General features: G+C 46.2%; 1 protein-coding gene and 1 long non-coding RNA gene across 3 annotated transcripts in view; one reads left to right on the top strand and one right to left on the bottom strand.

Moving 5' to 3' along the window:
- Window positions 1-2,315: 2,315 nt before the first annotated feature.
- LOC147914143 (uncharacterized) lies at window positions 2,316-11,714 on the bottom strand. 2 transcript variants are annotated; one of them, XR_015555850.1, is made up of 4 exons: window positions 11,538-11,714; window positions 9,077-9,255; window positions 6,044-6,181; window positions 2,316-5,515 (listed from the first exon to the last, which is right to left on the bottom strand). It is a non-coding gene; the product is annotated as an uncharacterized LOC147914143 (long non-coding RNA). The 2 variants fall into 2 exon arrangements; XR_015555849.1 differs by lacking the exon at window positions 11,538-11,714 and adding an exon at window positions 11,184-11,330.
- A 1,858-nt stretch (window positions 11,715-13,572) lies between these two features.
- PDPN (podoplanin) overlaps window positions 13,573-21,825 on the top strand; it is a 30,357-nt gene continuing 22,104 nt past the window's right edge. The window contains exon 1 of the mRNA XM_014783878.2: window positions 13,573-13,839. Coding sequence (XP_014639364.2) covers window positions 13,773-13,839 — 67 coding nt within the window. The 5' untranslated portion in view covers window positions 13,573-13,772. The remainder of the gene's footprint in view (window positions 13,840-21,825) is intronic.

The raw sequence follows: 21,825 nt of genomic DNA, 5'->3' as shown, positions 1-21,825 counted from the left end.
TGTAGCGTCAATGTAATTTCAATCATAATCACAACAGGTTTGTTGGGTTTTTTTTTTTTTTTTTGAGAAATTTGGGGAGCTGATTCCAAAATGTCCATGAAAGAAGGGCAATGGACCCAAAATAATCTAAAGCTTTTCTCAACTGAGTTACTCCCCTGAACCCCAGAACACAGAAAATGATTTTAGTGATTATTGTCTGAATCCTCCCAAGGATGGGAGTAACTAGTACCATCCTAGATGCCTGGGAGAGAAGTAATTCTTTACATACAAGGCGTGCTTTAGGGCATTAGGGTGAAGAAAGGCTGGACAGAAGGTGAAGGTGTAGGAATTTGCCTAATCTCACACCAAGAGTTATTATGAAGTTTATAGTAATTAAGATACTGCGATATTGATGCAATTACAGGCATAATAATCAACGCAACAGAACAAACCCCCAATTATTTGCAATTTGATACATGAAGAGGAGATACAGCAGTTCTGTGAGTAAAGGATGGACCATGTAACAAATCCTGAGACAACTGATTATCCACCTGGGGTGGGTGGGGGAGGAGTCGAACCCTTACCTCATACCTTATATAAAATCAGTTCCAAGTGGATTAAGAACTTAAATGTGAAAGGAAAAAATTTTAAACTTCAGAAGAAAATATGAAAGAATATTTTTATGACCTTGAAATAAGGAAAGATTCTTTTTTCTTTTGGTGAGGAAGATTAGCCCTGAGCCAACATCTGTTGCCAATCCTCCTCTTTTTGCTGAGGAAGATTGGCACAGGGCTAATATCCGTGCCCATCTTCTTCTACTTTTATATGTGGGACGCCTGCCATAGCATGGCTTGATAAGTGGTGAGTGGGTCCACGCCTGGGATCCGAACCTGCAAACCCCGGGCCGCCAAAGCGGAGAGCGCGAACTTAACCACAACGCCACCAGGCCAGCCCCAAAGATTTTTTTTTTATATAGACTTAAAAGACAAACTTGACACATTGCACTACATTAAAATTAATAGTTTCTGTCGATCAAAAGACACCATAAAGAAAAAACAAGCCATGAATTGGGGGATATATTTGCACACATATAACCACAAAGGATTGGTAGCATATAAAGAATTTATATACATATATTAAATTCCTGCAAATCAATAAGAAAAAGACAAAACAACCTAATAATAAAATAGGCAAAAGATGTGAGCAAGTCTTTCATAGAAGAGAAAATATATATGGTGAATAAACATATGAAATGATAGCCAGCCTTGTTAGTAATCAGGTACTAATTTGCATATAGCACCCTAACGGACTGTATTATTTTACACCCTCTAGATCTCCATTTGCAGGAGTGAAGAGCACAGACTCCAGAACTGGACTGGCTGGGTGCCATCCTTGCTCCTCCAAGACTTGGGTAGGCAACAATTCTCCACACCTCAGTTTCCCCTATGTAAAAAGGGACGTGAACCCAGTAAAACCTTATTGAAAATTGGTTGCCATCATCCACCCAGCTTCTGTTTTCATTCCATCAACTCTGTAGTAATACCACACAATTTCTTAAATAATTGGGTTTTGGGATCTCATTTATAGGACTACTGCAGGGTTTTATTGTAGTATCTAATTTATAAGGTTGTTGTGAGGATTGCATGAGAATTAGTATATGTAAAATACAGAACAGTGCCTGATACATAATAAGTATTACATAACAATTAGCTATAGTATTATTGAAAAGTCCGACACTAACATGTGATGACAGCATGTGGAGTACTAGAAATTGTCAGTTGCTGCTGGGGGTAAGGGGTAGGGGTGTCAGTTAGAACAATAAACTACTCTGGAAAACAATTTAGCATTATCTTGCAAAATTAGTGTCTTAGTTCGTTCTGGCTGCTATAACAGAATACCATAGACTTGGTGGCTTATAAACAACAGAAGTTTATTTCTCACAGTTCTGGAGGCTGGGAAGTTCAAGATTAAGGCATAGGCAGATTCAGTGTCTAGTGAGACAGCTGTCTTTTCACTTGTCCTCACATGGCAGATGTGACAAGGCAGCTCTCAGGGGTGTCTTTACAAGGGTACTAATGCTATTCATGACCTAATCACCTCCCACAGGCCCCACCTCCAAACATAGGGGAAATAGGTTTCAACATATGAATTTGGGGAGACACACATTCAGTTTATGACAGTTAGACACACACACGCATATGCATATTCCCTATAATCTAGTAATTCCACTGTTAAATTTATCCTAGTGGTTCTCAAACTTTAGTGGGTATCACAATTGCCTGGAGGGCTTGTTAAAACACAGATTACTGGGCCCCATTCCCAGAGTTCCTAATTCAATAGGTCTGGAGTGGGACCCGAGAATTTGCATTACTAACAAGTTCCCAGGTGATGTCGTGATGCTGGTCCAGTGCAAATGGACTTTGAAAATGATTGATTTAAAGAAATTCTTGAAGGTGGGCACCATGAGACTTGTACACAAATGTGCATAGTAGCACTGTTCATGACAGCAAAAAACTAAAAACCCAACCCAAACATCCATCAACAGCAAATGAAAAATAAACTGTGATATGTCCACACAATGGAATATTACGCAACAGTGAAAATGGATGAACTATGCCGTGAGCAACAACAGGGATGAATAACAGCAACTTAATGTTGAATGAAGAAAAGAAACAAGTTGCAGAAACTATATAATTTAGGAATCTTTTTTTTCATTCAAAAACAAGCAAATTAACTAATCATTGTTTATATAGATATACATATGTGGTAAACCTATTTTAAGAAAATCAAGGGAAGGATAAATAAAAAATTTGTAATAGTGTTAGCTCTGAAGGTTGGCAGAGAGGCTTGGGGGAAGATCCTATAGTATTGGTGATTTTTGTTCTTAAGTGACATGGTGAATTCACAGATGTTCATTTTATTCTAGTGCTTTATAATTTTATTATGGTGCATATAACATATGTTTATGTTATATATTTTTTGCATGTATCAATTATTAAATAATTTTTTATAAAAGAGAATTGAAAAGAGAATAACTTTCTCACCATGTGATTCATTATTATTTAATGGAATGGAAAACACTTTGTGCAGAGGTCAAAAATTAAACACTTCTTTGGGAATAGGTGGAGAATGAAGTTTTCTTCATTTTTTAATAGATGTCTACACGTTGGTCCAGATATTGGATATTAGAGGAATTTAAACACTCTAGTTATTGCTAACTCGATCTCTTCTGGTTTAGAGCAGTCCCCTAACAACATCTATCCATTCTCTTTTGCGGAAATGCTCCGTTTCTCAGAGTTTCTCTCCCTAAATGATATCTGGGTGCAGGGGAAGTTTTCACATCTCATGGGGACAAGGGCGAGTGGCCGTGCTTCTTAAGTATGCTGTGACTGGTCTGGCTTTGTCTTTGGGTGTCTTGCTAGCCTTTGGGCATTGGCCTCTGCCATTGCTGAATTGGCTGATGATGTCACTGGTCCTGCCTGCTCCTAAGCCATGAGCTGGCATCTGCTATTGCTGCTGATTCTCGGCTCTGTCATTTGTTCTGGTCATCAGGTCACTGCTCTCTGAGGTTTGTCCTAAACTGGTCTTCTGTCAGGACACTGGTCCTCTTCTCTTTCCCCCAGGGGGACATGCGGGACTTCTCACGGAGGCGAGCCAGCAGTGCCTTTTCAGGATCACCGATTTGGAACCTATCTGGCGTCAGCACAAATAATCCATAATTAAGCTATAAATCAAAATTGGGGTGAGTTTATTATATGAGCCAATTTGAGGACTATAGCCTGGGAGAACTTTTCCCCCAAGGAAGGAAGCTCTCCAAAGACATGGGGTGTACAGAGTGATTCTATGCCCACCTTGGAACAAAGAACATATATCACATATGACAGGAATGTCTCTTTTGCTGCTGTCACAAGATGCCTTGCTAGCACAGCAGGTCGGTGGTCACAAGGTGAGCACAGCAGGTCTGTGGCCAGCAGGTCAGAGGTCGCGAGATGAGTTAAAGCAGGTTAGTAATTAATCCTTAGCTTCTGGGAAGAAATGCTTATCCTTAAAGAAATGCTGACAGGGGAAGGCAACACCCCTATCTTTAAGGGCATCATTCTCGGCTTTGGGAGCTCGTGAATGTTTAAAGCAGATGTACAAAGCATGCTCAACAGGCCATGTCAGGCCTGTCTGTGAAAACAAGGTCAGGCCGAATTAGTTTAAACCAAATGACTTCCTCCAATACTCCAGTACATCCTATTCCTTCTCATGTATTCACCACTGGACACCTCCCTCCACTATGCACATGATTTCCTTCTTGCCGTATTAGCAGTTTCTGGGAACAGAACCTCGGCCCACATATTCTTGGGAGGGGCCCTTAATCTGTCTGGGGTTTCTGTCTTCTTCCCATCACTTCCTGCCTTCAGTAGAGCCCCACGGGATCCAGGGAGCATCTGCTCTCTCCTTCTGCTCCCTTCTGAAGGTCTTCTTTACTCTTCCCTCTCACTTCAGAAACATCATCACTTCCTCTTTAGGACAGAGCAGCCCAGCAGGCAGCTGGGCACGTGGGTCTGGAACTTAAGTAGAGATCTGGCAGGAGACATCAATTTGGGAGCTGTCAGTACTTAAAAACCGTAATTCTGATCAGAGTAGTTTGCAAAAATATATGCCACTGAGTCATTGGAGCCATTTTGTGCTTCTGGCAAGCACACCAAAAACACATTACCAACACTTATTTATCTATTTTTTGTGTGAGGAAGATCAGCCCTGAGCTAACATCCATGCCAATCCTCCTCTTTTTGCTGAGGAAGCCCGGCCCTGAGCTAACATCTATTGCCAGTCCTCCTCCTTTTTTTTTTTTCCTTTTTCTCCCCAAAGCCCCAGTAGATAGTTGTATGTCATAGTTGCACATCCTTCTAGTTGCTGTATGTGGGACGTCGCCTCAGCACGGCCGGAGAAACGGTGTGCGGGTGCGCGCCCGGGATCGGGACCCGGGACGCCAGTAGCGGAGTGCGCACACTTAACCGCTAAGCCACGGGGCCAGTGCCATACCAACACTTATTAAACGACCCTAATTTGCCTGTCATTCTTTCACTTAAAGGCACTTTAATTGGTTACACTCAACAATCAGTTGAGAAAAATAAAAACATTTCTCATTTCAAAACACCTTTGCCAACATATCTACATAAATTAATTTTATCTTATCACAAGCTTTACATTAGTTTTCACAAAAACCCAAAGAGCTGCAAATTTTGCTCATTGAATTAATGGGAAATCTCTGCCGTGAAACCTAGTTGTCAAAGCTGGTGTTCTTTGTCAAATCAATCAACCAAATCAGATTTTCCTTCTGTCCAGAGACTATCTTTATTCCAATTCAAATGTGTTATTATACATCTTCCTGAGAACTGAATCTTCTGAACTCTAATTCTGACCCGGCTACATGGACACGGCGGGAGCCTTGGCCATGAGTTTGGCTCCTGTTTGAAAGAAGATGCTGCAGCCTCCGTTGGTCCTTTGTGTCCTCTCTTTGCTTTGGTTTCTCCTCGGAGCCATGCATCTGGGTCAAGAGGGTATGGAAGAGGCCAGGTCATAAAATAAAATTGTCATCACTTTCGCCACCTGAATTCAGAATAACCCAACAATCTGGGTCAAAATACCTCAATTCTAAAGCTAGACTTCACACTTAGAAATATCCACACGCCAGGAGAAGATATAAAGCTCTCCTGTGGGCTTATGAAGCTTTGTTTAAAGAAGGCTCTGCACACACCAACATTTCAGCCTGTCCCTTATTTGCCCTTAGAGGGTTTTTACATCCCTTAGGCAAAGCACCGCTGTGGATTAGGGATGATTAAGAGGTTTGTCTTTCTACAGCAAAGTGGAAGACAAACAATTGTGAAAGGGGAGGTAGATCCACCTTAGCAAGAGAACACATGTTCATTGAGAATCTGAAAATTGATGGCCTTTAAACTTTCCTGTCTGTGTGTGTCCACTGGGAGGGTCACCGCTCTGCAACCCCACTTGGAAGACTGCTACTCTGCTCCACTGGCTTATTTATTTTATAACACTCAGCACAACCTCTACTTACCTTATTTATTTCTGTCCCAATCATCTGTCCCCGCCACAGAATGTAAGAGGCTCAGAAACAGCACCTGGATGCCTTGTTCCCTGCTCGTTCCTGGAGCCTAGGACACTGCCTGGCACACAGTCAATGTTCACTAGGTAGCTGTTGAACGAAAGAACAAATCTTCTGTATTGTAGCTCCCTGCTGGTAGTGCCAGAAATAAAAAGGCGATATGGTTCCCTGGCTCTGCTAAGGAAAACAGTTAAATCCCTCCAATGACATCTCCCAGGAATGCCCCTGTGCCTCTCGCCCATCTCCAGGAACCTTACACATGCTGCTCCAGTGCAAGCACGGCTGGGGATCCGGGTGGGGGCTTGGGCTCTGGATTTTGGACTGCTAATATAAAAGCTGTTTTCTTCCAGCGTTATTAACTTCTAAGCCTCTTCCTGTTTTCCTATCATGGCCAAACCCACCTCTTGGCAGACATTAAAGTCTGAACTTTTGAATTAGATTCCTGAACAGCGATTAAACAGATTTGGGATCTCAACAAAAGAGATTGCAAAATACCAACAAAATCCAGACTATTCCATAGGGATTGCACCCAGCGGAGGGAGGCAGGGCAGGCTCAGTCTGTGGGCCTCCTGGCAGCATCTCTGGGGAAGGCACTGTCTGCTCTGGGCAGGGAATTCCAGGCTGGGACGGGACGGGGTCTGCGCTGGTGGTTTGCTGTCATCGCCCTCAGTGTGCGGGCAGGAGCTGGTGGAACACAGGGTGAGGTTGCTCCAGCCTTCAGCTCACAGTCATGCCTCGTGGGTCAGTGTTCTCACTGACACGCAGAGGCCTTACTACCAGCATTTTCACAAGCCCAGTTTCCGCCCAGGGAAACTGAGGGGGAGAAAGGCTGGTATTATGTCTTCAGGGCCACCACCCTTCAACAGAGCAGTAAGATAAACACCAGCCTCCCACCCTGTCCCCACTCGACTTCCCAGCCTCCCACACTGAGACGCATTCATTCAGACTGTTTTCCAAGCAGTGCTGAGTCTTCATAATGAAGGGCTCTCTGAACACACCACTGAAAGGAGCTTTCTGTGTATTGGTCTGATTTATAAAAAAAATCAACGTCTCCCAATGCTTGCCTGTCCATTAAAAACTCAGTGTTGATCAAAAAAAAAGAAAGAAAAATCCAAACAAACAAAACAAACAAAAAACTGACTCTATGCTCCCAACCCATTAATCAGTGACCTTTTCCTCCCCGACAATTCAATACACCTGAATTCAAATCTTCTGGCGGATTCTGCCAACTTTTTCTTTTGTGGGGGAGGGCACCACAATTTGTTGTGGTGAAAAAAAACTACCAGTGGCCTGAGTGAGTTCCTTTTGCGTTTCTTTGGCGCAGTGGGAGCTGACATCAGAGTTAGAGGGTATACAATGGAGCATGTCACCTCCCCGGGGAAGGGGATGTCCACACCCTCGGCCAGGTCAGAGCTCTCTGTTCTAGCATCTGTGGATCTCGCTCTGCGTCTCCCAGAGAGGCCCAAGGCTTCCCCAGAACGACAGAAGCCTGTTGATCCACAGAGTTGAATGTTTTCCTTATTGCTTTAAGCACAAGCCTGATGCTTTTAATAGGCCAGTGAAAACCTGAACATCACACCTTGTTCCTGGTTCCAAGAGCCACAGGGCCCCGCCTCGGCAACCAAGACTCAACCTTCCTCCACCAAAATGAGGGGGAGAGTGGAGCTGTTGACCGAGGGCTCGTGGCATGTAGAAGACGATGAGAGGGTGACCAGCCAGACCCAGGAGGTGTCAGAGCTGCCAGAGCATCCCAAGCGCCTGCAGCAGCTCTGGGCGCCCGTCGGTAAGGAGTTATAACAGCAAATGAACAACCGCGTGAACCCTGAGCTGCTGGGGACCACACAAAAAGATGAAATGGTTACAATGTGTCTTTAGAATCCTGGGGCTTTCTCTTGTGTGTGCTTTTTCCTTGGCAGTATCCAAGAAACTAGTCTCCTCCACACCTTATCAAAACCTGCTCTTGGGAAAGAGAGAAACCCACCCACATCAAACTCTGCAAGACTGTAAGTGCCATCCTTCCCGGGCAATCTTGCATTTTAAAAGGGATCAAGTCTTTATGCTAAGGAGTGAATATCTATGTGTGGAATTTTAGCCATCAGCCTGTTTGCAGTGCGGGAGGGGGATGTACAAAGATTTGGAGAGGTGCCCACAGAGCTTTCCCAGAATTGCAGAAATCTTGGAAGCCACCCGTTCATTTTGACTTTGCATAGTCAGGCTGGACAGTATATCACGTGTCAGTGACTCAATCTCCGGGCTGGGCTTGGCCAGATATGAGTGTGTGGGGGTCCTTGATGGTGAGGATCTTCTAGCAGGCCAGATGAAATCACAAGCTTTCCTTTCACAGGTGTTTATGGAGCATGTGCCAGAGGCAGGGGCTACAAAGATGAAAGTGTCAGTAAGCTCCCGGCTTCAGGGAGCTCACGATAGCCTCAAAGGAGGCGGGGAGACACCAGAGCTTGGAACTCATTGGGCGCAATCCTTTAATGACAGCGGGATGGGGTGAGGTGGCCCTAATACTGGGAGGGGGGTCCAGCCAGGCAGGGGGACGGGGCAGGGGTCTTCAAACCACACACAGAGTTCCCCAGGGGAACGTGCCAGCAACGGATCAATTTCTCAAATCCTCAATGTTTGTCAGTTTTCCTCTAAAACTGCCTGGAGAATGCAACACCTTCACAATAACCCTCCTCCCATTTACAAAAGAAAGCCAGCTCCTTATCCACCCCAAATCTTATTATGGAGCATTTTTCTGGGGCGTAAAAACCTCTGTAGCCCCCAGGTGCCAAGGTGAAACACTGTCTTTGCCTGTTTTGCATACACACTGTTATGGGTGGAGTTGGGGTGTTCCGAATTCAGGATCAGAACGCCTTGACCAAGGGACCAAAGCTCACACTTGCGTGCCCTGGGAACTGACATCCTGACCTCCTCAGGGGACGCACCGAGAAAACACAACATCACTTCTGGGGTCGTCCAGCCACAAACGCATACCTCAATCTAATCACGAGGAAAGCAGAGACGAAACCAAACTGAAGGACATTCTACAAAATAAATAGAGCCTGTGGTCTTCAAAAAGCAAGTTCAAGAAAGACAAAGAAAGGCTGCAGCAGAGTTCCAGTATCTTCCGGAGATGTGACAGCCCAGTGCAATGTGTGGTCCGGGATTAGATCCTGGAAAAAAAAATCATAAAGGACATTATTGGGACAGTTGTCAAAATTTGAATACGGACTGTGGATTGGACAATAGTATTGTTTTAATATTAAATTTTGTGATTTTGCTAATTCTACTGTGGTTACGAAAGAGAATGTCTTTGTTCTTAGGAAATTCACATCCAGTGTTTAAGGATAGAGGGCAGATATTTCCATGACTCTCGAGCGATTCATTACAAAGCCAGTGTGCACATGTACATCAATACAGAGTAAGTGATGAGGCAAATGGAATAAAACCACAAATTGGTGAATCTGGGCGAAGGGTGGACGGGAGTTCCTGGGTTATTCTTCCCGCTTTTCCGTAAATTTGAAATTATGTCACAAGAAGTTGCAAATAAATACACAAGGAACTCTGGGCATATGATAACTTTTCTACATTCCTGTTTTCCACATTTTCCTTAAGGAATGCATATTTTTATAATGAAACATTAATAAATGCACATCATTTTTTAAAAGAATATGGTAGTGATGCTGACTCTTAAGTATAACTGGAAAGTTTTCCAGATCTATCAAAAAATATCCAGATGTGTGGATTTAAATTCAGAGATAAAAATTTTACACAATTTTTTTCATGCTTATTCAGGTGGCATTATCAAATGGTGTCATGAAATATATTTTCCAATTATGGTCAGTCTTCATCTTATTTCTTTTTAGGAAGTCTTTAATATGTTCTACCTCCCACTGAACATATATTTATTTAACTCTATGATGAAAAATAATTGGTACTTAGTTTTTCAAAATTCTTTTAGGGGGTCCGCAAGCAAAATCGTGTGCATCCCACTGGAATAAGGCGTGTGATGGTTTGACTCTGACAATAGGAGGGGGGAGTCAGCATTGGGGAGACCCCTGGGAGAACAATGGGGTGCTCTGGCAAATAGAGGCAGCCCAGTGGGTCAGAAATCAAAGCCAGCTCTCTATGCTTGGAACGGCAGCAGCCAGCCCCCAGGTCCCCGTGCAGAACACAAGTTCCTGGGTGGAACCAGGAGATAATCTGGTTTCCCTGGGCGGACTTGGGCCCAGAGAGCAGGACAGGGATGGGCGGGGGGCGCCTCTCAGGAATAAGGCCAAGGTGAGGGCTGCACTAGCAGAGAGGATGAGTTGATGCTGAGTCCCTGTGTGCTGGTCCAGCTGGGTGTCCTGAGATTGAAAGGAACCAGTACTGTTGGGCCCATGTCAAGAACCTCCGCCCTAGAGGCTGGGGCTGGCCGTGTTCAGGTGGGCACAGGGGGGCACCAGAGGACTAAAGGGGCTGAGAACCAGGCAGGGCCTGGCGGAAACAGCCATCATGGTAGTCATAGCAGTTAGACTTCTTTGTGTGCATAGACCTCTCCAAAGTAGGAATAACACGCCCATTTTAGAGAAGCACAGGCTGAGGCTCGTGTCGCCAGAGACCACCATGGAGCTGAATTTGGATTCCTCAACACTGAGGCTCTTTCCAGCAAACCAAGCTGCCGTAGGTTCCTTCTGTCCCAATGCTACTCCCCACCCACCATCCCCATCCCCAGCCTCACTCCATTCCTGCTGAATACCTTTTGGGCCCAGCTCGTACCCCTAAATGCACGATTTATTACTGAGTCATAGAGGTGCCCTTGATATCAGCGGTCCATCAGACGGTAGCTCAGCTCTGGAGCAGTGCGCATTGAGCAGCAGGAGAAGACGCTGAGAAGTCTTCCCGGGCAGCCTGGGGAAGCACGGCCTGCCGCTCTCAGCCTGCGCAGAGGCCTCAGAGAACGCAGGGAGCCTGAGAGATCCTAACATCCCCCCTCCAGCATTCCTCGGGGTGGCGGGTCCCAGGCAGGGTGCTCTGGCTCCGCTCCTTTTGCTTCTGGACCCTCAGGAGGCCTCCTGCTCCCTAAAAGTGACTTACAGACCTCTTTCCAGATCCTTACCAAGACAGCACTACAGCAGGCTCAAGCCCTGTCACAGAGGGACGGTGGCTCCACGTCTCAGCCTGGACGACCCCGTATGATCCGCGTGGCCTCTAAAGCAGTGGTCCCCAAAGTGGGGCCCCAGGACCGGCAGCAGCACCCCCTGGAAACTTGTTAGAAATGCAAAAATCTCCCCTGACCTGCTGAGTCAGAAACTCCGGAGGAACCACCCAGCCCTCCAGGCGAATCTGATGTACTCAGCTTTGGAAACCACACATTTCCTTGCGCGTAAAATGGGTATTATCTGTTCTTAACCCAAGTATGGTTTTGGGGATTAAATAAAATAGCGCAGGGTAAATGTCCCTGTTATCTTACCAGTCACCGCTTTAGGAGCACAAGCTGTTTCACAAGAATGGAGGAATCTTCTGGCATGTTCCCTACTTGTTTTCTTCTTCCCCTCATCTAGGCTGCTTGACTGCCGCTTCTCTATCCCACCCCTGAGTCACTCAGGTCACCGCTGCTCCAACCCCGGTGCCCAAGGCCGGAGTGCCCTCTCTCCGCTGCTGTTTGCATTGTTGAGGAAAGTCCCCCCAGTAGGCTCAGCCACTCTCCGCAGTTACCCAACCCAGCAGCACCTGGACCCTGTCCATAGACACCCCCCCCATCACCTCCCCTCCTCCATCATGTACCCGAAGGTCAGGTGACCAACCTTGCAGATTCTGGACACATGCCTGGGGCGGTTGGGGAGGAGGGTGGGTAGAGGGGCCTCCCCTTCATTAATAACCTGGCCCCAAGCACTCTCTATATTAGCTGCATTTACCCCATTCTCCCACCTAGGCTTCATTTTGTCTCCTCTTGCAACTGAAGGTGGTCTATCTTTTTCTTTTTCATTTTTGACTTTGGAGTGGATTCGCATCTCTTCTCCACCAGCAGGCTTGACAGACAATATGTGCACCATTCAGTCTGTCGACAAACATTACTGATAATGCAGTAACGTTTAGAAGGTGGGAAGTCAGTTCAGATGATCTTCTCTTTAGTTTTCTCTTTACATTTCCAACCCTTCGACTCACAGGGCCCCTTCCTCCCCCTACTTTGGGTGTCAGCTCCTCTCTTGAACCCCAGGACAAGGCAGCACCTGGGAGATCTTTAGACATTCAGAATCTCCCCACCCCAGACCCAGAGAAGCTGTCCTTGCATTTTAACACCTCCTCCCGGAAATTCACATGATTCATCTGCTCCAGGGTGCCATTGGCTTGAAACACGAACTCCCAAAGGGTCTGAGGAATGAGTTGGGGGTAGACCCCAGGAATCCGAGTTTTTCAAGCAATCTTCTCAGGTGATTCTTATGATAAAGTAAATTTGGAATCAGGGTCCAGGAAAAGGATCAGAAAACAACCCATTTTCACCCCAAGGTGGACCTTTGGGGCATTAGTCTTCAGGTTTTTTTTGCTGAATGGAATTTGTGGCATCCGGAGTGCGGCAGAGGCCACCTCCCCAACTCCTCTTCTTTTAAAAAATGTTTCTTTTTAAATTCCAGCAATTCAAAAGGAAATAAAGTAAAAAATATAAATTCTTTTCCTGTTCTTAACATCCAGTACCTGAGATCAGAACAAGATTGCTTAAATCAGTAAAGTGGGGATCTGGGTGCCAAACTCCAGGGTTAAAAGGGCTGAGCCCCAGCTGGAAGCGGACACGTGTTTGGTGGCCAGGTCGGTCCTCGGACATCCTCGGGCTGCAGCGCCTCACCGGCCGCCCGTGTCGGTCCGTGGGCCCCAGCATCACAGCGCTGCATCCAGTCGGGAGAGGCGGATCTCCAGCTCAGGCTTTTTTCCCAAACTGCCAAAGCCACCGAGTCCGCCAAGCTCCCGGCCGGCTCTCGGGCAGTCCCCTGGAGACCGCCCGCTCGGGTCCTCTGGACAAGGGCGCAATTTACCAGCGCGAGCCGCCCCTGCCCACCCAGATGAGGACGCCCGCTTTTTTTTTATTAAGCCATCAGATTCAATGTTTACAAGAACAATCCCATGCTTAGTTCTAAAATTACCGGCCACACAAGGAACAGTTTACTTCTCACAACAAGAAAAACCTAGGCTTGTGCCTCACTCTTAAAAATCAGAATAATAAATAAAGTAAAATATTAAACAAAATAAATTGCTTATTGCATGCGCCCCCTTTCCCTCCTGCTGGAGAACGGAATAAAAGCCAATTTTGCGGCGCTCCGGGCCCTCCGCGCGCCCTGGCGGCCCCCGCAGCTGCAGCCCTGTAACTTTAAACCTGGCCTGAGGTCATCGTTTTCGCGCGGGCCAAACAGAGCGAGGGGGCGGTCCTAGTGAGCCCCGGACTGGGACCACCTTACAGCGGACCTCTCTCCGCCCTCCTCGGGAGAGATAAATGCTGACTCCCATCCAAAAGTTGCCAGCTGCAAAGTTTGGTGCTCCGGCTGCTTGCGCGGGTGAAGGAAGCTTGGGAACCCATCACGCGCGGGGACTTTCGCTCCTTGCATCTCCACTCGCGCTCCGCCGGGCCTGTGGCTGCAGAGATTTTGATTTTTAATCTTCCTCTAGTTCAGAAACCAGCGGCTCGGCCCCCGAAGAGAACGAGTCAACTAAGAAGATGTGGAAGGTGCCGGTTCTGCTCTTGGTTTTGGGAAGCGCGTGGCTCTGGGTCCTGGCAGAAGGAGGTAAGACTCAGCAGGAGTCTGCAGCTGCTGGTGGGGACTGGCGAGCTGGGGCTTGCTGGAACGCCTGGGCCTGGCATTTGAGGTTGCCGGGGAGAGCAGAGGGGAGCCGGGAGTGCGTGTGTGCGAGTCTGGAGGACCCGGGAGAAGGAGAGACAGAGGCTTAGCTGGTGCCAGGTCCCAAAGAAACAGCTGAGCGGAGTGCGAGGAGGAGCCCCCGAATCCACAGGCAGCAAGGGTGGGGAGCAGAGGGGCCTCCCTCCAGGGCAGCCCACCTCCTTCCACCCCCTGCTCGGGGCACGAGCGCTAGGGCGAAGGGGTAACAGCAAAGAGCCTTCCACTGGCAGGTCTGGGCTTTCCTGCAGGGCTGCGTTCTGGGGGAACGCCCAGGGCCTCAGAAGAAACTGGCCCCATGGAATCGGGAGGGACATTCAGGAGTGCTGGGGTTGGGGGAGGTTTTCCTCTGTATAGTGATCGTCTCCCTCCCGGGGCTGCCAGGTCTTACACCCTGTGCCCCGGCATGTTGGACACACTCAGGCCCCATCAGTGGGGACCAGCTAGCTGGAAGAGGCCTCGGTTCTCCTCTGTAGAGAGGACGGTGTGTGCGGAGAGGACTGAGGTGGAGAGGGCTCGTGAGTGGCTGAAGGAACAGAGGATGACTGTGAACACTGAGGGTTAAGGTGGTTTGGGGCCGTGTGTTGAGCTTGGTCAACAGCATCAATAACTGAGTGAAGGTGACTCCTTAGACTTTTAACTGTCTTAGATCTGATGCTGCGGGCCCTGCCTGCCATCACCTACATCTTCCCTTATCCTTTCCCTCTTCTTCCTCTTCTTACCTCTTTCTGCCCAGTGTGCTGTGTTGGAGGCATCCATGCACGTGTGTGAATATTTTATTTCTTTTCCTGGGGGTTTATTTTGTATCTGTTTTTCCAATAGAATATAAGCTCCCAAGGACACAGCTATGTCATAGCCTTGATCCCCAGGGCCAAAACAATGTCCAGCACGTAGTAGTTGCTCACTAAATATTGATTGAAGGAATTATAAGCTCACTACTGATCCTTGGAGTTGGAGGTTGCTGAGCCAAGCTCTGAAAGGTGAACTTTTACATTCTCCAAATTGAGGATTGTAGTCCCGGTGCCAGAGGACTCCTTCTTGGAGGGAGTGGTTTGAGGGAGGAGTGGACCTGACCTAGGCTTCTATGATTCCCTGCGAAGACAAAAATACCCAGCCCTAGGGAAATAACACAGGGTGTAGTGCTCTGTGCCGGGTGTCTGCTTCGGAGAGACCCAGCAACTCTCTGCAGGGCCGTGGGCTATTTGTGATGGTCCTATCTTTGGAACTTCTCGTTCCTCTAGAATATACACAGCTCTGCATTTCAGTTACATTTCCCTTTTGGCGAGACAGTGTGCAGATGACACCATTTTGTGCTCACCAGGGCAAGGTGTGGGAGGCCCCCGAACTGAGCCGCATCCCAGCTCCGCTCAAGACAGACGGCAGCTGGGCAGCATCCCCTGTTTTCTCTCTGGGGAGGGTTGGCTGTAATTATCTTTAAGCCAGTTCCTGAATGTCAAAGGTACTCCTACAGGGTGGCAGTAAACCTTGTCTGAAAAAGCAGCCACCATTGGTACTAGAAACTAGACTGCTCAAGGCAGAGGCCCCTCCTCCCCTGGCTGTGTTGGGAGCTGGCTGTGTGTGGATGCTGTGTTGTTGGGCTGCTGGCAAGGAGCTGAGGCCCAAGAGGGGTTTTGTCTGAGGATAATGAGTGAGGCGACTTGAATATGGATGAATAACTTCATTGAACTGGCTATTGTTGGCTCTTGTTGGGGAGCTGGGCTGGGGGTAATTATGGTGATGATTTTTATTATCCTTCTCTTAGGTTCCTACTCCCCACTGTGCTTCCCTCATCTAGTGTTATAATCTGGTTCGGTTTTATAATCTGGTCCCGTGTGTTGTCTCTTTGGATGTGAGTGGATTCAGAGGAGCTCTGTTGTCCACACATCTGGCACTTTCCTCTACTGTGAGGCCCCACCCTCACTCTGAACTTGCATCCAAAATACGTACTTCAGGGCCTCTCCGTTAGAAAATCTATCTTGTGAAATTCTGCAGGCTGCTGCTTGCTGCAAACCCACGTGTGCTTTTCCGGGACCAATCTACCCAGGATTAATCATGCGGTGCACAAATTTCCCCGGAACTCTTGCCAGTTTCGGATGCCCTGAAATCTTCATGAGTTGCTAAGTTTTGGTTGCCCTTAAGGCATCTATCAAGCATTTAGTAAAGATCAGGTCTGTTAGAGCCTTTGTGAGGGAGGCCTATCCATTACACTGGAGTACACACACATTTTTAAAAAGTATCCAAGCATGAGAAGGCTAAGTCGGGACATGGCGAATAGGGAGGAACCTGGCTGAACGGAGGTACGCGGCTCTTCTCTTTCTCTGAAAGGAGTGGCCCATGAATGACTCTATACCACAGAGTTATAAAGACCCCAAACCTTGGCGTGACAGTGGATAGGCTGGCCAAGTAGGAAGGGCACTGCTTCCCTCCCATTCCCATCCCCTGCCGCGTGTGAGGAACGTCCGTTATCTCATTTCATCATGACAACTCCTTAAATTATACACTATTATCTTCAGAATGTGCCAGAACTGGGATTAGAAAATGGGTCTAATTCCAAACCCCAAGCTTTTTTCACTACATTACATTGCTGCAAAAAAAAAAGAAGTTGAACTTGAAATTAAAGGTTAACCTCACTTTAAGTTCCTTAAACATGAAAACAAAATATTTTAAGGTATAAAAAGTCCTTTACATCAAATACCATGATACTCCTTTAAGAATAAAAATGTCACAGTACATTAAAAGAAGATTCATAAATTCGTTCCCCAAATATTAATTAAGCGTCTCCCAAGAGCTTGGGCTGGTGCTCAATGCAGGATTTGAACCATATGCATGTTTGAGGGGGCACACCTGACATTATAAAGCGTACTCAGGAGTCTTCACCAGCAAAGCAGTGGACTTGTGCTTTAAATTCCACTGGCTTATCTGAATATTTGTCATATTTCTGGCTTCTAAGAGCAGGCATGCCAGGTTACAACTTGTGGAAATATGACGGGGGAGGGCGTGGGGAGAGAGAAGACTCGAATACCTAGCAGTGTCCTGTGAAACTCATGGGAGGAATGTAAATATGCTCCTGCCAGGCTCTCCAAGGCAGCCTTGTCATTCCTGCCACTCCGAAACCTCTCAAGGAAATACCCAGTGTGAGCGTTTTGTTGGAAGAGAATCATATGATTGGGGTGAACAGGGGTGAGGTGGTACTTCTAAAGCCAAGTGAACAGTTACTGAGTCTTAGGATTTCCGCAGGGGTGGACAGGAGAGAAAGAAACTTTTTTTTTTTTTTTAATGTGTTGTAGAGGAGGAAGACACTTTCCTCTACATTTCTAGGTTCTTCTGGATGGTCTAAGAATTAAATTGACATGAGATAGACTAACAGGAGAAAATCAAACAAGGTTTAATAACGCGTACGTGGGAGAAACCCAGGAAAATTGAGTAACTTGAGAAAGAAACTCTTGATTGGACTTTTGAATTCTTTCCTTACCGATTTCTTGAAACTTTTGTGGGAAGGAAAGTGATTAGGCATTTTATCTCAGGGCTATGTGATGGAGCCAGGTTAGGGGACAACTGGAATTCTGCCAGCTTCGCCCACGGCAGGAAGACAAGGTGTCTGTTTCTTTCCCTCATGTCCCATCCCGCCTGCTGATCGAAGCTCCGAGCTTCGACAGATAGAGTGAGCAGCCTCTCCTGCCTTTTTGTCTGGTCCAGTGCCTTCTCCTTGAGAATTGCTCAGAGGAGATGGGTTTGTCCTTTGTGGGGAATCATGCTAAGTCCAGAAGGAAACCTGCAGACCTGGGCACCTCATTAACCTTGTTGTTTGAGGAGCTACAAACTAAAATTGATAAGGCAACAGTAAATTTCATGGAGGATTAAAAAAACAAATAAACAAAAAAAAAACCCCGAAAACCAACAAACCTACCGAAAGGATAATCACCTTTCCAGAGGAGGATGTGCTCTGGACCTCTGTCCAGAGGGACAGAGCAGCCAGTGCTCCAGGCAGTGGAGAGAGCCTTGCACTGAGCTGCACTGGGGGAAGTGTTGCTGTTGTTACATTTGTAGCAGGCAGGGGAATGCCGGTTCCGTAGAATACAGATGGGAAGCAGGGAAGGGGCATGCAGGAATATGTGGAAACACATTACGGATGAGAATGGCGTGTTTCCTGCAATTCATCAAGGTATCTCCATCCAGGAGAATAAAACAACAAATAGAAGCAAAGCTGTGATCCAGTAAATAGGATCTTGCCCAAAGGTGGAGGGAGTCAGTTTGCCTAGAATCTGGAAGGGGAGAAAAAGGGAACAAGGATTTGATGACGTAAAACCTGCCTTGCCCAAGGAACACATTTATTTAATAAATATTTATTGAGTAACTGCTTTTGTGAGTCAGGCAAAGCGGACGTTATTCCTGCTTGGAGCTACTCTGCGAGCTGTCATATCTGGGAGCTGTGGGATTCTGATCTCTGTCAAGGTGGTTCTATGATGAATCAGGGGTCCCTGTCCTGTCACAGTCTGGAAATGTATTCCACCCCGGAGCCCCACCCTTTGTCTTGTACCTACACGAAACAGTGTCTCAGGTATTTTGTTATTGAGAAGGGCGTGAGTTAGATAGCAAATATGTGTATAAAGCATTGGAAAACTGTTTCCTGTTCTAAATAAACTATTTGGTTTCCTGTCCTCTTGTGAGTTTGGCTAATGTGAAACAGTTTCATCTGAGTTGGATCACCCCATAACAAGATTAAATTTCTGAGTCTGTAAAGCTAAGGGAACTAGAGTCTGGATGGATGGGGTTAATAGCAGTAACTATGTAATAACAGCTGGCATTTACCGAGCGCTTAGCATGTGTCAAGCACTTTCCAAGCCTTGTTTCATTTAATCTGCACAACAGACCTACAAGGTAGGAGCTATTTGTATTTTATAGATGAGTAAAGAGGCTCAGAGAGGTTCAGTAACCTACACATAGACAGAGCAAACAGCGGTGGTGAGACTCAAATCTAGGCAGCCCAACCCCAGAGCCCACGTCCCTAACCACTTAGCACAATAGCCAGCTAGGCTTGGGGTCAGGTCCACCAAAGACACCCAGAAAAGTCAGCCAGTTGATTTCTTCAAGCATCTCTTACAGCAGCAACACCGCTTATTGTTTGTTAGATACATAATTCAGATTGAAGAAGTGAATTGGTGTTAGGGTACTGAATTGAAGGACACTTTCCCAGCCCCCTTAAACGTTTACAGAGCACACGTGTTATTAAGAACTTTGAGAGTTAGAGAGGAAGCATAAAGTGGGACTGCAGCTCACAGAGGCCAGACAGATGTGTATGTGGTGTTTACATAAAAGAACATACGAGGCAGCATAAAATGACACGTCCTGAGCAGCGCACACCATTATCTGCTGCCCGGAGTTTGGAGAGAAGATTCTTGTGGCTGGTGGGAGCTGGTGGGAGCCTTGTGGGGAAGATGGGACTTGATCTTGGCTGTGAAAAATGGTGGGGTTGGTTGGACAAGGTGGCAGAGGATGGCAGTCCAGGCAGGAGAGTCTGCTTGAACAAATGCACGGAAATTAGAACAATCTGGAGGTTCTATGGGAAGAGCCATGAAGGCTGCCTGGAGTCAGGGGGGTTGAGTTGGGGAGTGGCAGGAAATTGGGGAGAAGGATGAGTCCATGTTGAGTAAGAGAGGAGGACCTTTTTCCGTAGGTAATAGGCAATGATAGCAAATGGGAGCAGGGCGGGCCGTGAATAGTGGTTTTCAGAAGAAAAAAATGACGAGGGAGCCATATGGGATTGAATCTAGTTTATGGGACGAAGGTTGGGGGGGCGAGTAGAGACTGAGTGTGGTGACAACAGAAGGCAGGGGTGAGATCAGATTTTGGGGAATAAGAGCCAGCAAAATTCGCAGCTCAGTATTTCCTGATTTCTTATTATTCTTTCCTCATTTCCTGATTTCTTATTATTCACCTCTTACAACACTCATGCCTGTATTAAAATTTTTTTGTTGGTATGTAGTTCACATATGAAATTAACCCTTTTAAATTGAACACTCCAGTGGTTTTTAGTCTATTCACAGAATTGTGCAACCATCCCACTGTCAATTTTAGAACATTTTCATCACTCACCTCCCCCAAAGCCCCAAACCAGTAGCAATCACTCCCATTCCCCCTCCCCACATCCCATGGCAACCACTACTTTGCTTTCTGTTTCTATGGGTTTGCATTCTAGGTATTTCATATAAACAGAAACCTACAACATGTGGCCTTTTGTGTCTGGCTTCTTTCACTGAACATGATGTTTTCAAGGTTCATCTGTGTTGTAGCATGTGTCAGAATTTCATTCCTTTTTATGGCTGAACAATATTGCATTGTATGGATATACCACATTTTGCTTATTCATTCACCAATTTTACATTCCTACCAACAATGCAAACGAGTTTCAATTTCCCCACATCTTCACCAACAAATCTTGTTATTTTCTGTTTGTTTTTTTTAATAGTAGCCATCTTAATCGGTATGAAGTGGTATCTCATTGTAGTTTTGATGTGCATTTCCTTAATGACTAATGATGTTAGCGTCTTTTCATGTGCTTGTTGGCCATTTATTTATCTTTGGAGAAATGTCTATCAAATCCTTTTCTCATTTTAGAGTTGGGTTGTCTTTTTATGGTTAAGTTCTTTATATATTCTGGATACTAGGCCCTTATCAGACATATGAATTGCAAATATTCCTCCCATTCTGTGGGTTGTCTTGTCAATTTCTTGATAGTCCGTTGAAGCACAAATTTAAAAAACTTTAATGAAGTCCGGTTTCTCTTTTGTTGTTGCCTGTACTGTTGGTGCCATGTCTAGGAAGCCATTGCCTAATCCAAGGTCACAAAGATTTACTCTTATGTTTTCTTCCAACAGCTGTGTAGTTTTAGCTCTTACATTTAGGTCTTTGATTTATTTGGAGTTAATTTTTATTTGGAGGTAATTTTTATTTATAGTGTGAAGTAGAGGTCCAGCTCCATTCTCTGGCATATGAGAAATCCAGTTGTCTTTAGCACTCAGACAATTCTTTTCTCATTGAATTATCTTGGTACCTTTGTCAAAAATCAACTGCCCATAAATATATGTGTTTATTTCTGAACTCTCAGTTCTACTCCATTGATCTCTACATCTGTCCTTACACCAGTACCACACTGTCTTGATCACTGTAGCTTTGTAGTAAGTTTTGAAATCAGGACGTGTGAATTCTCTTACTTCATTCTTTTTCGAGATTTTTTTGGCTATTCTTACCACTATATTGTAATTATTTGTATATGTCGTTTGCCCCTTAGAGAAGAGAGCAGGACCTATGTCTAATTTAGCACTTAAAAGAACATGTGGTTGGTACATAGTAAACATTTGGCAGGAGGAAGAGGGAGGATGCCCAGTGGCCCAAGCCTTTTGGCAGGAATGACAGGAAGGCAGGTGATGGAAATATAAAAATCAGGTAGGAGGGATGAGAGGTTAGGAACCAATTTGGTGAGAAGAGTGGGAGTTGATGCACTCTGTTATAGACACAGTGAGTTGGGGGTCATAATGAGACATGCAATTTGATGTGTCTGATGGGTACCTGGGGAGATATTCAACTAAAATGGCATCAGCAGTAGGCCCTGGGGACATCAGGAGTAAGCCCTGGGGACATCAGGGGTAGGCCCTGGGGACATCAGGGATAGGCCCTGGGGACATCAGGAGTAGGCCCTGGGGACATCAGGGGTAGGCCCAGGGGACATCAGAAGTAGGCCCTGAGGACATCAGGATTAAGCCCTGGGGACATCAGGAGTAGGCCCTGGGGACATCAGAAGTAGGCCCTGGGGACATCAGGAGTAAGCCCTGGGGACATCAGGGGTAGGCCCTGGGGACATTGGGATTAAGCCCTGGG

This window comes from Ceratotherium simum, chromosome 22 (assembly GCF_057802395.1).
Source record: "Ceratotherium simum simum isolate JZ-2026a chromosome 22, ASM5780239v1, whole genome shotgun sequence".
Taxonomy (NCBI): domain Eukaryota; kingdom Metazoa; phylum Chordata; class Mammalia; order Perissodactyla; family Rhinocerotidae; genus Ceratotherium; species Ceratotherium simum.
This window is presented reverse-complemented; position numbering and strand designations above follow the sequence as displayed.